A 21,535-nucleotide genomic window follows, 5' to 3' on the forward strand; every position below is an offset into this window, starting at 1 on the left:
TAATTGCAAAGAAACTAATTGTATCTGCATTCACTCTGGCTGCATCGTTAATGATTATATTTAGAGTATGAGCAGAACATGGCACGTAAAAAGCTCGAGGATATTTGTTCAAAAGCAAATTTTGGAGCCCATATTTTTTCCCTTTCATATTTGCCCCATTGTCATACCCTTGACCTCGCATGTCTTCAATGGGAGTGTTCCATTTTTCCAGTTGTTCCATTATTGTTGCACATAAACCACTTCCTGTGGATTCTGATAAATCTGCAAAACCTAAAACGTTTTCCCTAATCTTGACAATTCCATTGTCACAGGAAACAAAGCGAATAATAATGGTCATTTGTTCTGTTTTACTTGCATCAGGTGTGCAGTCTAAAATTATGGAATAATATTTTAGATTTTCGAATTGATACTAAACTTGTATCCCTGATTGCGTTACTTAAAATTTCCAATATTTCATTTTGACTGTCTTAAGTGTACTCAAATAGTGTACTCTATTGTTTCGTTGTAGGGCCCTTTCAACATGATTTTCCATAACGGGGTCAAACTTCGCAAACAGTTCGACTAATTTTAAAAAAATACCGTTATTCCTTTCATATAATTTATCAGGTGATCCGCGAAAAGCTACATTTTGGCTACCAAGGAATTTTATAATTTCAATCAAGCGTTTTAAAACACTCGTCCAATGTTTCTTTTCCATTTCATACATTCTTTGAGTCTGGCAATCAATAGTAGTTTTGTTTTTTAAATTTTTATCAAGTTCCTTCCATTTTAAGAAATTTTTCATGTGAGTTAAACTAGTCTCATGTCTATGCAAAGTTGTATTTACATTTCTCCAATCGTTATAACCTTCTACAAGACTACTTGATTCAGTAGGTGCAACAAAAGCAAAAACAGAATTTAAAGTTTCGGAATAAATGAGCCATGTTCTTGGCACGAGCTCCCCGTTTTCCATATTTCTATTATAACACGTGTCGCCAAATTTACGACCATATGTATCTCTGGGATATATTATATTTTTCTTTTGAACAGGCCCCGTTTTCAATTAAAACAATTCATAAATTTTCATCAATATTTCCCCATTCACCTGGATCTTCTAAATTTACATAGACTAACAACGTGTTAGTTTCGTGGTCAACTACAACTAATCTTGTCCTAACTGTTTTTCACTGAAATCATGCGTCTTGTTATCTTGTTCAATAGTTGCAACAATACTTTCATGCAAACTGGATGATGTGCACGGTTCTTCAACTCTGATTTCTGATGTATTGAGTTGGTTACAACCTGCATCAGAATATTTTAATAATTTAACAAATTTATTAAGAGCCCCAGTTTGTTTCTTAATATCTGCTTCTTTCGTAGCATGACGCTTACGATTTTGTACGCCGAATAACTTTTTTTTAAATTTTTGATTCCATTTCTATTTTATACCCACAAGAAATTATTACACAACACGACACGGAGACGAAATAATAGTCCGCACTGTGCTACTGTCAGTAGCCTTCTGAGATGCGTACCATGTGACTGGCTTACCTAGCAACAAATGTTTTGTACGAAAATTCGTTTCTGCGCATGTTCACCGTTTCACTTTAGATAGACTGCACTAGACACAACATTCTGCAGGCAATCGTCTGCTATCGCTGCAAAATTGCAAACAGTCGACTGATCAAAGAGGCGGCAATATACAATTTTTTTAAATTTTTATTCGATGTATCCGGCCTTATTCATTTTAACATTGATCATTCTAAGAATTTTTTGTTTTTATGATAAAAATTTTGTTTCTTAAAAATGAACTTATGAACCGTGCCCCGGCGGCGGCGCCCGCATGCAACGCATGTCCGCTTACGCCGGACCTGCATATATATTGTGAACATCATTAGTCATCTTACATCATTAGTCATCTTACAACCTTCAAGGATTGCATGAAGCTTATATAGACGCAACATATGTGCAAAAACATATTTATATAACTTTCCTGAAAATCCCTTTAGACAGATAGGTCAGGAAAAATAAATAAGATCATAGTTTGTCAGACCAGGGAGTGACAAACGTTAGCGAGCAGAAGCATGATTGCTTAGAACACAATAACAGAACCCAGACTGGGTTTGGAAAAGAACCAAGCTACTTAAAGCAGGGAAACGTAAAATATCAAGACGAATATTTTAAAAGATTAGCAAAATTTCAAAGATAAAATTGAATATCAGAATGGCATACCGAAGAGCATCAGGAAATAAAATTATTTGTTTCTTCCTATAACAATCACAATATCAAACAAGTGTGGCCAAGCAAAAAGAGTCATAATTGCTTTGGCAATAGCATTATTGTATGCTGAAGTCATACATACATTATCACAGCAAGTAAATCTGCGATCACTCTATACGCATTCAAAATGCGCCTAGAGGGACTCGTTGGGACAAAAAATTAGATCCATTTTATCTTTCTACAGTCATGCATATAATAATCCCATCTAGGCACACGGTTTTAATAAAATTTTATGTTCAGATCGATGATATGATTCAGTAAAATTTCTTGAATCATCATAATTTTGGTCGTTTGAAAAGATTCGAATCTTTTATTAGGAAACGTATAATGCAATGTCCTGACATCATATAAAATTATACTCAGGTCTGGTCAAGCCAATTCAGCAATAAAATTTGCTGTTTACTATATGGACAAGTTTGCAATTTTGTCAGGTATCTTAGTTTCAACTTAAATCAATGCTTTTTAAATGAAAAAAAAAAAATAACAAAAGCGAATTCAAATGATGTTACAAACCATATATTTTTTTCCATCAGTCTCGCACACAAGAGGTTATAAAACAAACAGCAAATTAGCGCTATGTTTGGAAAAAGATGAAAAAATAAGAAACTAATACGCCACTGAAAAAAAAAAATGGTATGAAGATCATCCTGTAGAAGATCTTGTAAGCTGGAATAAGTACTGCAAGATTTGCGAAATGAGTAAGAACACTCTGGAGGGTACTATAATCAGAAAAACTATGGAATGAGTTAGAGGTCAGTGAAAGAAGGTAATTTAGGTATATAGCAGAAAGAGTGTACGTGATATAACAGTGCACACAGGAAGTGGTTTAGCTAGAGCTTTTGCAGCTCGGGGCGGTCCCTGAGTTTGCCGTCCTCTCAAAAATACTACAAAAAGTCAAAACGACGTATAGGGAATAAATTAAAACACTATGTTTATTTTTGAAGTAAAACTTTAATTCTAACATTCTAAAATGTTATTTTTCTTGCTTTTCTGTTAGGAAAATCGTCGATGACATTAGCGAAGTCTATTTCATAGGAATGTAGGTAATTCTTAATCAATTGTAATTTAGAAAAACTCCTCTCACAATTAGCAGCACATACAGCAATTGTGAGGAAAATTCGCAGTAGTATTACAATATTTGGAAATGAGTTCTCGAGACTGTATTTTAGAATTAACTGCAAAAGTTCAAAAAGGTTCAAAGTTACGCACCCCCCCCCCTCTAGCTACGCCTCTGCACCCAGGGACATCTGCGTCATCGGAAGAAAGATGTAAAGAGGGAAATCCATTTACCATAGCACGGAGTGACAAGCCAGGGAAAAACAGGGATGACCAATTACAAAGCGCAGAATATAAATCATACGATTGCAATTTGTTGAACAGCCTTCTTATGCCAAACTAGACCAACACGCCTTTGAAATATCAAGAGTAACAGACCATAAAATATAATTTTATGAGTAGCTTTCTATACAACCCGACCAGAACAAAAATGCCTCAAAAGCAACGACACAGCTTCCTCCAAATCTTTCCATGACATGTGTCCAGTCACTTGGGCTATCTGGAGTTATGGCCGAAGCAACTAAGGCTATCAGGCCAGTGTATTATTCCTATTAATTGCATGCTTACTTCTTAACGATAAGTCTGTTTTGGCCACATGAAAAATCAGAGTTTGTTGGGAAACGAACCCTATCACCTCCATATGAAAGCGCCTAATTCCCCTACAGCTGAAAAAATCCTTTAAGGGCTATGTCCTAGATGAGATTCAAACGCTAAGAACACCGAGCGATGGAGACTCTGAATGTGTCCAGAGGTTGGTGATGTAGGCTAGAAGACCTACTGTGGATCTAGAATAGGGGTGATCCAAACTAGTGCTCACTGATTCGCTAGTAGACTTCCAGAGAATGAAGAAGTCGAGTGTTAGTGATCGTCTCGATGAAGGAGAAACAACATGAGAGTAATGGGCCGATAGTTTAATAGTGGACATTTATCTTTATTTTTTTCGCGGGGAAAGAAGGGAGATTCTAACTTTAGAAGAGTGCAGAGATTATACGAGGCGAATGATAGTTCTGGATTATAATACTTTTAAAGCTAGAGTCTCCCCCCACACACACCTAAAATAAAGATAAATGTCCACTATCAAACTATCGGTCATTTACTCTCCTGTCTGTTCTCTATTATCGAGAAGATCACTATTTGAGAGTGATAGTATAAGAACCTAAAAAACTTTGGGCATCTAGTTTATGCATGATCCTTTTGATGTCTTTCTAGCGAAAGACATAAAAAAACAATAGCCTCCGTTGGTAAGCAGTAGAACAACACTAGCTCAGATGGGGGGAAATGAAAAAAAAGAAAGAAACCGCTAATGATTGAATGCCCTGGCAATTTGCACCATGCAGAACTGAGGGCATTCATTTGACTAGTTTTTGTACGATACCGAGGCAGAAAGTTCGACATTCATGTAGTCATCTGAATCAGTCATCTGTTATTAATTTTCATTCTTCCAAAACAGCAGCATTTTAACAACATACTCTAAAGTTCATTCTTCTTATTGTTATTTTTTATTTCCTCAGTTTCTATTTTGTATATTAGTCCTGTGTAAAAGGTATTCCACTATCTAATTAACCTATTCACTTTTTTATAACAGACACTCTGCAATGAACTGAAATGCGCTGTTATACAAGCAACAAAATTTATGTTTACGTTTTTTTTGAGCTGAAGTAAGCTGTATGATACGTTGAACTGCAAACAGTAAATAAAAAAGTATGTTTCTTTTTTTCAAAAAACGTTGTCTTTGTTTTCCACTGCTGCGAGCTATTAACTTTTATTTAATAAAAATGGGAAAATGATTAAAATCGTATAAAATGCATCTTGTATCATATATATATATATATTGGTGTAAATCATCGGTTCCCAACCAGTGGTACGCCTACATCCGTAGCCTTATGGTATAGTAATTTTCCTTTCCCGACTCATTACCTCATTTCCACTATTTTACATTAAGATAGGCGCTGAACAAGTGTTAGTATTTAAAAACAGCTATTTTAAAAACAAAGGGTACAATTTATAGAAATGGGTTTAAAAGGGGTACACAAGTGGAAAAAGTTTGGGAACCACTGGTATAAATGATCTAATTTAAACAGAAAATGGATAAACTTTAGTGAATACTCCTAGAATCAAATCTAAAAAGCCATGGATATCGAGATCACTATTATACTAAGCCAACAGTGTTGCCGAGTGATCAAGTGGATAGCATCTCTGCTCTCCAACCTAAAAACCGTGGTATAAATTCCCATTTCATGAATGTTTGAAGAAGTCTTTAAGTGGTAGGCAATTTTCGTCTTTCGTCGCGCAGTGTGAAACTATCTTTCCCTTTATGGAGGTCTAAAGTGGTTTTGAAAATGTTCAACATTTTGTCTAGATCTAGAGTAGACCTCCTAGATTATTTAATCCTTAATTAACCTACGATACTAAATGTACAAAATCATTTGATCGGTAAGATTCACGTAAATAATTCATGCAGAGATTTTGCTAACATATTTAATAATAATATGTTTAATAATGATGTTTAATAATAACCAAATACAACACTCTTTTCAAGTAAATTTCAAAAATAGCATCCATTAATTTGTTACCTTACGCAAAGGAAATGCATCAAACACAATCCCATAAGTAAACAAATGTGAACATAAGTAAACAAATTGGAAATGTGCTTCTAGTTATTAATATATTCTTTAAAAAAATAAGATAACCTGAAATGAAATTATTTAAAAGATATCGGATCATTAAAGAAGCCATCAAATCCGTCAAAGGCTTCCAAATTGCTCTGTGATTACGGAGTATAAGAACTAATTGCAATTAATGAACTACAAGAAAATGATGGCAGCTTTCATGGGACATTCCAATCCTTAAAAACGGCTTGTAAATTTCTAGTCTAAGTGAATCCTTATAATGTCTGAAAGACTTTTTTTTTTTTAACCAGTTCAGAAAAACATCACAAAAAACATTTTTATTCATAACTAAATATTAGGGAATTCTATCACGAACAATTCAAAAGATCTCACACATTTTTGTACAATTTTATTTACTCAATCATAAAATAAAACATCTTCGGAAATAATGTTGCTAATTAATATATAATTAGCAGTGTTGAGTATGCTAATAAAGTTGTTGCTTTTTTTTTTTTTTTTTTTTTTTAAAGCATGAGAGTGTGAGCAAGTGAGATCTTTTGAACAGGAAGAAGCACATGCCGAGCCTGTGTAGCTCAGTGGATGTGGCGTTTGCATACCACGGCGCTTGGCCGCACGAAGGAAGACTTGGTTTCGAGTCTAGTCGGCGACTAGAGGAAATTTTTCTAAGCCTTTTTTCGACCGGTTCCCGAGTTAGTCGATCTCTGGCAGGGGCAAGCGGGTTTTTCGTCCCGTAAACTCAAGAAAATCGACCGTAGAACCCACATTATTTCAGACATTAAATATATTGTGTTAGGGATAGGGACCACGAGATGGCAGCACATTTGAGCCGTCTCTCTTCACTGTGTACCGCTTAATTAGTGATAGCCTTGGGCCATCTATCTCTGATTGGTACCAGTGGAGATTGAATTGCCCACTCAGTCTCCGAAAGTTAGATAGGGATAAATGGCCTCGCCTACTCCCGTATACGCGAATAAAAAGGCGTTAGCTGATTTTTTTTTTTTTTTTGAGAAGCACATGCCATCCTATTCATTGAAATTTATGAAGCCGAAACTTGCGTTAGTTCTTGCCGAGTTGTGGTAACAGTTACATGAATCAATTGTGGATATTTAAGGTTCGATTTCTTCCGCATAATTAAGTAGCGAAGGAAGCACAATGATAAAAATAATGAAGCGTTTTAAAAAAATACAGTTATAGCATTGAAACAACAGTAGCTTTCGTCAAGTTTGTTATGGGCAATTTTAACGGAATATATATATATATATATATATATATTCCGTTAAAATTGCCCATAAAAAACTATAGCGTATGGTAATATTTTGCTTTAATTGAGAATAATAACATAAAGAGTTTCTGAAAAAGATAAAGATCACTTTTAGGCTGTGTCTTCATTCATACTCCCATATCCAATATTACAAAACAACGTGCGTCCATGCTTTGTGTCGCTGCAGTTATTTATAATCTACAAACTAATTCCGTAAAAACACACTTAATGGTTATAATAGTTTGAAAGGGTTCTTCCTTTAAAAATCATGAAAAATTTAACAAAAAAATGTATGGTCGTTCATTAGGATTGAGAGACAACTGTAAGATTTTTAATCTTACAGTTGAATCATTTTTAACAGTAAGTTTAAACGTAAAAATTAATCACTACGAAAGCCTCCGTATCGGGCAAGTAACGACGATGCCGCCATTTAGATGGTACGACTTGGATTGAAATCCTACTATGACCTAAAGATCTTTTATAACAACGTTACCAATGAAGGTAAATTAGCTGGTTGTACGAAGATGAAAAGGTTTTTCTTCTCAAAAAAAAAAAAAAAACTCGTACTTTTCATCCCAAAAAGCAGATAAAGTATTTTATCTACGGTGCAGCAGATAAAGTATTTTATCTACGGTGCAGCAGATAAACGTTTATTTGCTTTAGAGCCAGGAGAACACGCTCAATTATATACCGACTTCATACCATTAGTTACTTCAGTCGTGATTAAAAATAACCCAACCAATATAATCAATGCTATTCGGCCAACAGTTCATCGATTAAATAAAATTCTAAATTCTATAGTACCATCTAGTAGCTTAATTTTATAGCAATATAAACGTGAAAATCTGTAAAGCCTGCAGCAAATAATCCACCACTTTCATTAAGACTGTGAAAGTGGCGGATTAAACGTGAGGGAAAAAGAAAAATGAATTCATTTAAGCAGATAAGGGTTGCAATTTTCTGATAATACCGATAAAACGAAATATTATTTTAAAGAAATCAGTAGAGAAAATTGGTGTTAATATTGCTTCTCGGCCTTGAACATTTACTTATATTTATTTAGTTATTCATTTTTATGTTAGCCCCGTACACACACACCAAACTTATAGACCATATAGTACCATCATTAGTCACGTCAGGGCACAGTAATGCCTATTGGAGGCATGAAGTGGTTTAAAATACCATGTCTGAATGGTATTTTAAGCCACTTCATGCCTCCAATAAATATCCGTCCTATTGGAATCAAGTATTCGAATCTATGAAGCGCGCGTTGGGGAGAGGACACCTCATTCACTAGGTAAACCATCCTAGTATAAAACGGGAGATAATCACCACTCAAATTTTAAAAGGGTTTGAAAAAAAAAAACGTAAAGGAATTTAGATGAAGATGAATTTAGATCTTTTTTTTACAGGTCCCTGTAAAAAAAGAGTGAAATAAATAAGTGACAGAGGAAAATTAAATTGCAACAGAATGATTATCGTAAACACAAAATACAAACAAAATAAAATCTGTCCCTATAATAAGGGAACACCATTCTAAATAACAGTGAGCAGGTTTGTATTGATAAATTCCCCTACATTGATAAACAGTTTAACAAAAAATAAATAAATAAATAAATAAATAAAATAAATAAAAAAATAAAATAATGCCGAAAGAAACATTTTTTAAATAAAGCTTTGTGGATAGGTGCCTGTGTAGCGGTCTGTAAATGGCATTTGCTTCCATAGCGCTAGAAAGCCAGAAACAGTTACATATTCGATTCCTAGAAGAAATGTTTCTAGGGTTTTATCTTAGCCAGTTCCAAAAGGTAGTCGATCTTTGGCGCTGGCGGATAAGATTTTTTCCCTTTCTAGGGACTCGGGTTTTTAACCTGGAAGCGAAAGGTTAAATCGACCATAGAACTCGCACTATTTCCGACATAATACAATAAACAACGTTGTGGTTAGGGATGGCAACAACTGTCTGCCGAACTCGTCTTCCCCGGATGCCTATAAGAATCATTATATCCATCTCCACTCTTGACTGTCATTGCGGCTAAGAGTGGAGTTTGTCTGCCCACTCGTCCTCATAAAATTAGGGACTAACGATCTCGCAGCTTCCTTTGGAAAATAAAAGATTTAGGAAATTTATTTTTATTTATTATTTAGTTTAGATTTATGGATGCTGGGGCAGCTATGTATGTGATACGATTATGCCAAACAAAAGTAGACTGCATTATTCTGCCCGATGCGCTGCTCTTATGTGATCACCGCATTTTCGTCAGAAACAAGTAGTTTTTGCAAGAAATAAGGTAGTAAGAAATGAGTTTCAGTAGTACTGATGTGAACTAGGTTGTCTTTTCTTATTGAAAATCAATATGAAATCAGTGTTTAGTAAGCGCTATCCATTATTCTCGAAGCGCTTATGATGCTTAGAAGGGTTCGTGAAATGGTTGTAATGTATTATTAACACAGACAAAAGTATGGCCGAATTTCAGATAAATCAAAGACGATCATTAATGTACGAAATGACAGAAGTAGGCAAACAAATCGAAATATTCTTGCATTAGTACAAATGGCAAATAAATTAACGAGAAATGAACTGCTTGTGAAATGCATATCCGGGAAAAAAAGAAAATGTATAATTCTCTAAAGTCATGATTTTGTACATTTCCAGAAAGATGTCTGATCAAATGGCAATTTCCTCTTAGGTATAAAATAAGAAAATATGTGTTATCGAATATGTTTGATCACTAGGAAAATTTCTTTCTGATATCGAACTACAACTAACATAAATTGTGATGGCTATATTAAAAAAAGCTGAAATAAATTTGCACATTATTGATATATACGAGCTTGTTTTTAATCCTAGAAATGCATGGTCAGTAAGCAATGTGTGACCTAAAACAGAATCTGAATATGAATTTTATCACAAAGATCAAAGCTAAATCTTGCAATTATATCCCCTAGGCTACATTTTAATTACATTCTAATAATAATATTAAAATTGATACAAATTAAAATATTAAACATTTTCGCAACATACTCGAAGACGGACACAATGCTCTTAGAACGAGGCTATCAACGATAAAGTGATTTGATTTATTGTGAAATTACCAATGTCGAGGTGTCACTGGGATATATCATTACCAAAAGCATTCCAGAATAAAGATTTATGAACTCGAACAGTCACATGCCATCATACATAACCATTAGAGAAATTTAGTTACCTTCAGATTGATATATTTTATGTCAGCTAAATCAGCAAAGCTAAGTGTATGCAACAACTAACTCCACTGAAAATAAACTAAAAATATGAACTTGGGCGCTTGGCGAAGCACTTGCGAGTAAATAGTCGACAAAGCTTATCCTGTTCTATAAACACGAGGGAAAAACCAGCAGATTTCTGACGCTGATTCAAACGGACATAAAATTTGCTCTCAGCGCTTTCATACCCTCTAGGGCAATAGTGCACAACCTACAACCTGCAGGCCTGATCCTGCTCTCCAACTGCTTTTATTCGGCAGTCAGGAGTAAAATGTGAAACGTATTTCTGTAATACGTAGATGTCATCACTACGATATCCACAAATCGCTGCTTTTGGAGAAAAAGCAATAGATTCTCTTGACTCGGAATAATATCAAGAGAAATAAACGGAAGCCACCACTGAACGGAAAATTGCTATTACTGCATTATTTAAAATAATGGAAAGATTATAAAGCAATATGCGTGCATTCTTCGCTCCTTCCCCAAACCCTTCAGATCAAGATTTCAAATTTTCAATTCAATAGTTTCTGGACTATGTAAAAAATAAATAAATAAATAGAAAATTATTTTAGAAAATTCCTTAGCCGTCTACAATACTGATGTACTATATGTTTTACAACCATTCGTGGGTAAGGAAACATAAAAAAATAACGAATTTCAACATTTTTAAAAATGTTAACTCGAAGCAAATGGGAAAATTTTAAAAACGTCTTCCTTATCAAAGAATTAAGTACTCACATAAACTTAAACCAATTTTATATTTATGAAAGATTTTATCAAAACTGGCGTGTAAGCATTTCGAATACTTAGATTTTTAGATATGCTCTTTCATGTGTGTATGTGTGCGTGTGTGACAGAAATGATTAATACCAATGTTATATTATTCTGCCGGTAGCAAGTTAAGTGCGTAGAAGTGCCATTATCCAAGCAATAGGTTCTAATTCATTGTCGCATGGACGTTTGCGAATATCCTTAGACGGCAGGTGATTTCTATCGCCCAGTGTGACCCCACCACCTTGCTTAATAGAGTGGTGAAGTGACTGAAAAAGTATGTTTTTGTCTGTGGACTAGTATTCCAATATAAAGTATTACAAGTTTACCATCTTTTGTGGGTATAAGATTTACATAAAAAAATAAACAATTTAACAAATCATCTAACATTTACCCACCAGATTTTTGTTATAAAAGCATATAGGGAAAACTGTCCTTATTCTGATAAACATTATGATTTTTCGGGAGTTGAAATATTTAACTGAGCAACGGATTCTGAATTACTCTATGGAAAAACAACAGGTTAGAGATCTTCCCATGCAAAACAGAAAGCATGCGAGATATTTCCATACAAAATAGAATCTTATGAATAATAAGCTTAAAGACTGCTTATAAAGGGCTGCTCCAACTAGAGGCAATGTACTCTACAAATAACCAGTGCACTGCCTCGGGAAGAGAGTATCCGCGTTCTGGTATGTAATAATGGAAAAAAAGGTCGCGACGTAACTCCGAGATGATGATAATGGACGTCCGGACTAGTAAGAATATCTTGGAAACAACTGCTTGATTAGGGTGGCATGCAAAGGTGTCTTGGATATACCGAGAATAGTGTTACTATGATCGCAAAATATTAAGTTAATCGGGCATGTCAACACTGGAAACAGTTGTTCAATGCAAGAGATCAGGTACATGAAGAATCGACAGGATGCTAAAGTTCAATACACATATGCAACAAATGATCAAATGGGCATAAGGTATGAGTGCGAGAAAGTGCACTATGCAAACATCATGCATCAGACCTTGTCGCGAATGGGAAGACAAAACACTAGATGACCACTAATAACACCACGCCTGTCCAATAAAAGGAAATAGTAAGGCTAGAGTGGGCGAAGAACCATCAGCTTTAGTACTTTTTAAAGGACTGGAACAATGATTTTTGGAGTAATTAGTCAGAGCCAGACCTTTAATGCGTACGGAATGATAAAGGACAACAATAAGACGAAGCCACAAACTTATCAGTTTGGTCATAGCAAAGCAAGGAAGTGCAGTGAATAAATGGGCTGAGACACGTTTTCCTGCACTCTTAGTTCTCCCTTCCCCGATAAACGTCGAGCATGAGATGATTGTTTCAGACTATATGAATGTTTTTGCCGACAGGCTGAAGCCCATTCAAGTAGCTTATTTACTTTTCACATGAACACTTCCAGCAGAATAACTTGCCATATTATAGGAGGTGAAGTCCAGGAATGGTTTCGGGAATACGATAGTGACCTGACCTTAATGGACTGGTCTCCCTCGATCCTATGATCGAGAGAGAGAGAGACCATTACTGGGATGTGGTAAAACGATATTCCTTGCAGAGAGACACGCGACACCAAAGAACTTGACGGAACTGCAAAAATTCTGCATGTCCCTTAGGATAGGAGATACCCAGAAGTGTTTCAAGAACCTCTTGTAATCGATTCCCAAGAAGGCTAACGGCTCTACATCTAATATTATGATTTCATGCTACCTTCTGCACTAGGTATAGAAGATATCTGATTGTTCTTTCATTTGCTCTCAAATACGATATCTAGTTCTCGTGTAAGTCAATTGATTTTGCGAAAACTATAGCATAATTATCTATGGCACCTGATATAAGGACTTGTATAAATGAAGGAAGCAAATATTTAAATTGGAATAACATTTCAACAACCAGACTCTTTAAATATTTTTGTAAATACTGTACTGTAGTATTTTAGAAGGTTGTGACTGCAGAGATACGAATCAGTTTAAGCAAATTCAGTCAGTCTTATACATTTCCATTCAACACATTTCAAATTTAGAGAAATAAATAATACCTCATACACACACAGGTAACTCCGCGTCATGAGAACAAGAATAAGTGACGCTAACAGCATGAAACCTTATCCTTTAGTTACAGTTTGGGATTCAGCAGGCTGGTGGAAATGACGTTATGGTCTGAGGAGCTTTTTCTTAGCATGCCCTAGATCCGTCGGTTGTCATTCCACAATCACTGAATGCTACAGGGATCTGTTAGCTGACCACCTCCATCCATATCTGCAGGATATCTACCGCGACAACAGTATCATCTTGCAACAGGACCACTCACCTTGACATCGGGCTCGTACTACTGTGCCTCTGGAGGAACATGACAACGAATTCGCCACACTGATTGACCCGAAACTCTCGTAACTGTTACTTAATTGAACATGTGTGTGGGAATATGGTAGAACGGCGTGAGAACTGCTGATCCTCCTCCACAGAATGAGCATGACCTGACAGACTTGTTTTTCTTTAATATCTGATTCACACACGAAAGGCCACATGACCTATAGTACATTAGTGCCGTGTGTGTGTGTGAGCAAGATGAATAGAAGAAAGGAGGAATCTGCTCGCATTTTGTTTGAACAGCTGAGGGTTGTAATATTTGAAAGACGCAAGTGGGGGACAGACACTATTCCAAAGGACAGTAGTAGATGGAATGAAAGAGGAAGCTGTTGGTTCGATGAGTTTCAAGATGGACTGTAAAAGGGAGTTGGTCAGCAGCAGATCCTGTTTTAATGATTTTGGAGGATAGTGGCCAATTCAGCAGAGGACTGTCCGTGAAAGTATCTGTAGAACAGGCGGAAGGAAAACCGAACGTCTGTGAGAGAGGGATTGAAGTGAGTATGTGTGAGAGAGAGGGTTCATTAATTAGACTAATTGCTATCTTCTGGATAGAATCGAACAATCTTAGGAAGGATGTTGGTGCTCCACCCCAAATATGGGAACAATATTCCATAGATGGGCCGATTTGGGCTTTATAGTTAGCAGTCGTGAAGGTATGAAGTAGTGTCTTATGTACACCAAGTTTTTGGAAGCTGAAGTTATAGTTGAAATGTGGTTGTGCCAGGAAAGTCGGAGGTGCAGATCAGTCCAAGAAGTTAAATCTGATCGTGCTTGGATATCTCAGTATTATGAACGTAAAGGGGGAAGGGATGCAAGCTTTTCTTGAAAGAGATCAGCCTGGACTGAGTTTTGGTGGCATTGAAGTTTACAAGATTGCCCTTACCCCAATGAGATATAGCTAGGAAATCTGAGTTCAGGTCGCTAGTCGTGGCAGATCTTGAGGATTCTAACATTTGAGCACTACAAGGTTTGTTGAATGTAAAGGAGGAGAGGCATGGTGTGTACCATCATTAGCAAAGCTATAGATAGGAATGAAAGTCTGAGAGAGCAGGTTATTAATATACAAGTATAAGAGGAAGAGAGCGAGTGAAAGAACAAATCCTGGGATACTCTTGCATTGGTGGGGAAATCTGGGGAGAGCAAACTGTCTATCATGACACGTAGTTAGCGATCCAGTTGCAGAGTGAGGTAGGCATACCATATGATGACTAACCCGATCGAATGCCTTTGAAATGTCGAGGGTAACAATGAGAGTTTCTCCAAATTTCTGCATGGCTTTAGTCCAGAGGTGAGTGGTGAAAGTATGAAGATTAGCAGGAGATTGCGAGTGGCGGAATCCATACTGCTGGTCACTGGTAACTTGATATGACTCTAACTGGTTCAAGAGGGGGTTGTTGATGACCTTCTCCATAGCTCTGGAGAAAACAGAAGTGAGTGCAATTAGAAGGTAGTTCGCTGGTTAACTTTTATTAACGTCCTTTGGAATTGGGTGGATGTGGATCTGTTTCCATTTTGTAGGGTAGATGCCAGCTGAATAGGATAGGCTAGGACACAATAGGTGGGACACTATCAGGACCAGATACCTTGTGTCCAGGTTATTTAGGATTCTTCGCATTTCTTTTAGTCAGAAGACTATGCAACATGAAAGGAGCCGTTCTTGGGAGAACTGGAGGGAACTTTGCCCCAGTCATCAATGCAGGAATTGGAAGAGAAAAGTGATGCCAGTAAGTTGGCCTTGTCTTTAGGTGAAGTAACGACAGTACCATTCAGATGTGAGAGTGGTGGAAACCTGGATGGGCAGAATTTGAGCTCAGTTGCCTTGGCAGCATTTGGTCGTTTTAAAGTGTGACTTGGACTTGGTGATGATTCTTTTACAATTATTGCGAGAAGCAGTGTAAGCAGAGTGGGAAGCTGAAGTTTTAGTCTTGAGCCATTCATGGTAAGCAGAGATTTTTTCTTTTACAGCATTGGCACACTTTTATTGAGCACCAAGGCTTTGATAGTGGCTCAAATTTGGAGTGGAATAGGGAATGAAAGCCTTCATTCCTGTGAGGATGATTTCTGTTATTCCGTCTGAGCAGGTGTTTGGATCGGAACGGAAACAGCAGTCACACCGCCCACGCAGAGGTAACTCGATCTCCTGTCCATACATGGCCTCGCCAGTTCTCCCTGCAGCCACAGTATCTAGTCTCCCTCCAGTCACGAACTGACAAAAATACGTGGCTACAGGATTTGACGCTGGCTGATCGAAAAGCCTCCAGATTCGTTACTAACTGGTTGGGTCCCGATTACTATCCAGCGTCCGGTCTGCGGAACCATTTTGCTACTATACCCTCGAATAGGGAAGAGTCCAAGCTCCCTCCCTTCCCCCGACGGTGAGATTGGTATGTCATTGAGGGTATCACACACTCACAGCATGTGGGGAGGGACAGAAACTGGAACCCTTGCTCTAGTGACCAAACATGGCTGCAGCCACTTCAGGTCTCAAATAAGCAAGGTGGTGGTATTTCACCGGGCGATGAAAGACATCAACTACCTAGAGGACTAGTTGGCATTTCCTCCAACTAGGAAGAGTATACTTTTGCGGCGGCAGTGCTCGCCAGAGTCCCGTTTGTGGAAACAGGCTATACCACTGGAAGGTGGGTATGACTTGACTGCAAAGGCTATATATTGCACATCGGCAGCCCTTTAGCCTAAACCCCTGTTGCAGTGGACATGGGTTGAATTACGCAGGCAGGATGTTCGAAATCTGTCTGTTCTTCTTAGGAGGCTGCGAGCCGTGATTGCACAGAGCAGCGGATATTGTTGTTAGGTGTGTGTTTCTAATGCAAAGCTAACTCAATGTATATGGCGTCATATACATATCTGGAACTTGGATAAATGGTAAGAGACTGGACAGCCAATCTAAAGATAGCGTCTACTACAAGAGGGCAGTACAGTAAGGCATAGTATTCTTCACCCACACGAATAACACTAATTACCCAACAATTATGTGAAAATTCTATAAATATTTTCTGTTATATTTTTACTTTAACAACTAGCGATTAACAACCAGTGATCGTAAAGTCAAAACATACTTCATTCTAACCTACATTTAGAATTTAAAATAACCAATGTATTGAATTTTACGTATTATAGAGCTCATTAAAGAAATAGTACCTTGGGCTAATGTTAATAATTTTTATAATAAAGGTTGAAAACATTAAATAAGGAAAACGCAGTCAGATATAATCGTCTTAAATCCTAGTTGATTGTTCAGGTGAACATTAATTTCAAATATATTATACAGTATGGCAAGTGGAAAGATAATGAGAAAGTATAAAGCAGGATGCAAAGCTCCTCTTCTCAAATACTCATATAATGGCGAAAGAATCCCTGTTATTTGATGGCATCGTTTTCTAGTCAAATGCTTATTGCGTGTTGAGATGTTTTGGATTACTGCAATGACAACTCAGAACATATAATATAAGTGCATTGTGTCTAAATTGCGTGTACGTTCTTAACGTCAATTTGCGTGTTCTACGAAGTGAAAAACGAGTGAGGATCTCACATCTCCAACTGAGACCACTTAATTCGATACCTGGCGATATTAATCTTATAAAAACGTCTCTCTCCAGTTTCCAATTATTAAACAGGTTGAATGAAGTATATTTTGATCCAAGAGCACAATTATTAAGAGAATTTCACTGAGTGGAAGATTTTTTTTAAAAAAAAAAGTATTTTAACCTCATTGTAAATGAAATCTTGTCAAAGAGAAATTATAATAAATAGAATGGATACCTTAAAAGTCATAACGGCTTCGTTCACCAAATCCTAATGACCGCTATTGAAACTTTGTGTGAGAGAATGTTTAAAAAAATCTGCACTGCTACAAATTGATTACTTAGTTCTTCAGGTGCAGTAGTATATTTATATTTACATCATGGCTTCAGACTAAATATACAGTCTGAGGCGAAAATAAGTTTATCTTTCAAACTACAACATATGCATTCAAAATATTACAATCAACCCCGTTATTTCGCAATCAGCCATTGTATCCCAACAGTTTGCATTCCGGTCATGGTGAAAGCCAATATATATGATACTGAAGGTGTGTGACGACATACCTTCAAAGATCGACATAGACTAGGGATGTGTTCTAACGGACTTCGAAAAATGGCGTAATTGTAGGGTGAGTTAAAGAGTAGCATCCAGGAAACTACCAATATTGTAGGCTGTTTTCTAGAATTACAGTGGTCGCAGAATAATCTCAGAGACAATGGTGAGAAAACCCCGCCTCTCATCAATGCTCGTGGTGGTAAACGCAGACGAGCTCACAGACGAAAACTGTCAACTGTCAAAGCCACTCGGTTAACTAAGCTAACAGACTAATTAGTAAAGGTAATCTACTCAAAATCCGCATATCAAATGAATTAAACGATTATACAAAAACGAATAGTAAAGATTACTAACTCTTATTCGTAGTTCAAACTAAGGTTGTCTTGGAATATAACCAACATTTTCAACTCTTGCGTAAGCCACGGAAAACAGTGATTACCATGAAGTTAAAGGGTAACTATTTAAAGCCAGTGAGGTCAATAGACATCACGTTCAATTTAAACTAAAATCGCATGCCAATCAGAGCTTAACGTTAGACTTTGATTGTGATTAACATGAGTTTGCTCAGAGACAGTAGCAGCAGTAATTTAAACTACAGAAACAAAACGACACTGGATATGGAATACTTGGGAGCGATGAATCTCGCTTTGTTTTCATCGGTTGGGAGAATGTGGATCTCGCGGTGGCCCGGCAAACGCTATACAGGACTGAATTCCCTATAAAGCATAGTGATGGAAGGGTTGTCTTGAAATTATTTGAGTTGAGTTGTTTCTTGTGATATGGAATTACCAGTAGTTCACTTACTTTTATCTATACTATCATGGAAGGAGAAGCGAATATCCACAATTCGGATAACACCACCCGCAGTTGTAGAATTCTATGGAAACAACCTTAAACTGTTCCAGCAAGACAATTAGCACAATAAAATCTCTGATATGGCTTGGTTTGAGAATAACAACGTGCCTCTAACGAAATCGTCAGTTCATGGCCCAATACAAACCAGATAAATTTTTGTAGGATGAAATGTATATCACTGGCAGAACTCACAAGAATCCTGTGCGAAGAATACAGATTAATTTCTATCTGTTCATCTAAAATACGTTACACTTTATTAAAAACCAAACATTTTAATCTTTATTTTTTTTGGGGGGGGGTTGCTATAATTTTGACGACATAGCATGACGACACTGCATGATGAAATACACCAATCTGCTCTTTAAACGACGGTAATCTCTGAACCTTTGAACCTACGAGTTAGAATATAACTCTCCCCCCCCCACCATCACTTCGCAATGTTTAATTGAACCCTCAATAATAAAATAAGCATAATTGTAGCTATCAATGGAATGACATCATAAACGTCTTGATTTTTTAAGTAATTTTTGTGTGGTTTCGCAGTTTAAATTTTACGACAAACTACTGTATGCAAACTGTATTAATGTATGCAAAGAGCAGATAATCCACTTCTCCCTGCTACAGAAATTCTTTCGAGCCACTTCAAATCTCCAATAAGCAAGGAAGTGGTCTCTCTCTCTCTCTAATCGGAGAATGAAATTATCTTTCGCCCAAAGATATTCACAAACATCCATACCCATGGCGAATTGTAAATCCATAGTCTGCCAGTTATGCTTGTCGACCTTTACAAAGTCAAAAGTTACAGTCTCAAGAAGAGAAGCGCAAGATATATATACAAGGGAAAGTCGGTAAGTAACAAACGGTTATAAAAAATAAAATACGAACCTCTGAAAAACATATTTCTCTACATAATCCCCTTCGACATTAACACACTTGTCCCATCACTTTATGAAACATTCGAAAAAAAAAAAAAAAAACAGTACGGAATTTGTTATCTCAACCTCCGCACCTCATTTTCAATCTCCTGATCATTAGCCATCAAGGTGCTGTTTCAGAGGGCCTGGCCGAGTGGTTAGCGTATCCACTCTCCAGCCACGAGGCTGCGGGTTTGAATCCCGCAAAAGGCATGGATGTTTGTGATTGTCCTACTGACCAATTACCCTATGTTCTGCTGTGACCTGTCCTAGCGCAGTATGACCTTTAATGTCTGAGCCATAAAAAAGATCAAAACAAATCATAGGACCAAACAGGCTAAAGTCATTCGGGACGAGGTCAGGACTGTAATGTTGAAGTAATTTCCGTTTTAAGTCGTGAATTCGCTCCAGGGTTCCTAGCTATATGAGGTCTCGCATTGTCAGGCAAAAGCAATAGTCCCCTTGTCAGAACGTTTTCGGCGAATTGCATCTCGAAGCCTTCAATGAAATTTCACAGTACGATGTGTACGACATTCACATTTTCACCATGTTTCTGAATTAAAAAAAAAAAAAAAAAAAAAAAAAAAAAAAAAAAAAAAAACACGGGCCAGCAGTACTCCCAGGGAATCCCAAAACGACCATAAGCTAAAATATCCAGCTAATGGCATACCTTGAACTGCTTGCCAGTCAGTCAGTATGTTTTGTTTCCATTGAACTGAAACAAACAGATGCACTCTTTATGAATGTCCTTTGCAGGAAGTCCTTTTACCCACAACAGCACGCTGTTCAACAGTTGTACCCTTCGAGCACGGTTGCCATTTCAGACTCCTGGAAAAAAGCAACATTACAAGCGCATGCGTGTCTATTACATTTGCTATCATCATCCTAGACTATACTACTACCTAGTGATGCATGCTGAAAACCATTCGCGCCCAATTCGAGAAAAACAAATCTGTTCAACACTGTACTCGAAATTCTCTTGTTCATAATTACTGAATGAATAAATTCGAATGATTTATTCAGGAAACTAGGCATGGAGTAATAAAATAGTTCTAGACAACAGTTTCGAGTAAATACTAAATAATCAAATATTTCGAAAAATTAAACAATCCATATTTCGATTATTTTCATTCTATTAAAACTCGGTCCCCCCCCCCCCTCTCTCTCTTGTTTTCTGAACAACTCCTTTGATACGCTACTTTATCTTACAATTCAAATGCATCATTTGGTTCCCGAATGTTCTCTACATAATTCAACGTATCGAGAAGAAATTTATATTAAAAAGAAAACAAGAAAAAAACAGTAACTTCGCACGCCAAACGATTTTTAGCTAACGGTGTTATAACACAGAGTTAAAATATGCGTGTGGATTTTTAATAACTTGCTCTAATTTAGAAAAACTTAAAAAAAAAAAAACTTGTAATGAGACAGTGCATAATCTGGCAATCAATACACGATACTGACCTCCTGTATAAATACAGAAATCTACTTTGTAGTACCTGACTGCCTTTTCCAAAGATGGATGTGAATACAGAAAACCAATTAAGGCCAAGGAGTAAGTTTGGGTTAAACTTGAAAACTGTAATCGCGATAAAATTAAAAGTATCGATTATTAACAAAGCAAAGTAAATCATGCATACAAAGAACCTTGAAGAATCAGTGGACATTATTAGACACAGACCAAAAAATAAGGAAAGTAAGCAATACGAAATTGTTCTCAATATTAGCATATAATAAACTTTTTCTAGTTTATTTATCTTGTATGTTCGTTTAATAAATGAAACAAAGTAACTACTGTTAAAGGTTCATACGAATAGTCCTAATTATATCCATTATGAGTTGAATGGTTTGGTCTGGTAGCAGCTTATCTAGATCGGCTCAAATGGGTCCGGAGTGAACGCATTGCCTCAAATAAGTGATTTTTCGAGTATTCATTAGAAACCATTACTCTTGTAACTGTGAAAGGAAATATTTCGTATCTTATAGAAGAAATCATTGATGCAAATAGAAATTAGCTAACGAAAGATTTTGTAAACGTGTCCAACTTCTTCCTT

The 21,535-nt window shown here is 36.6% G+C and overlaps 1 protein-coding gene across 1 annotated transcript in view; it reads right to left on the minus strand.

The window, feature by feature from the left end:
• The window catches only part of LOC150109009 (uncharacterized), a 168,847-nt gene extending 153,822 nt beyond the window's left edge, over window positions 1–15,025 (minus strand). Inside the window, exon 1 of the mRNA XM_090401456.1 lies at window positions 14,828–15,025. Coding sequence (XP_090257582.1) covers window positions 14,828–15,025 — 198 coding nt within the window. The remainder of the gene's footprint in view (window positions 1–14,827) is intronic.
• Window positions 15,026–21,535: the final 6,510 nt, after the last annotated feature.

Source organism: Typopeltis vanoorti, chromosome 2 (assembly GCF_054136105.1).
Source record: "Typopeltis vanoorti isolate ZY-2024b chromosome 2, IOZ_Tvanoo_1.0, whole genome shotgun sequence".
Classification (NCBI taxonomy): domain Eukaryota; kingdom Metazoa; phylum Arthropoda; class Arachnida; order Uropygi; family Thelyphonidae; genus Typopeltis; species Typopeltis vanoorti.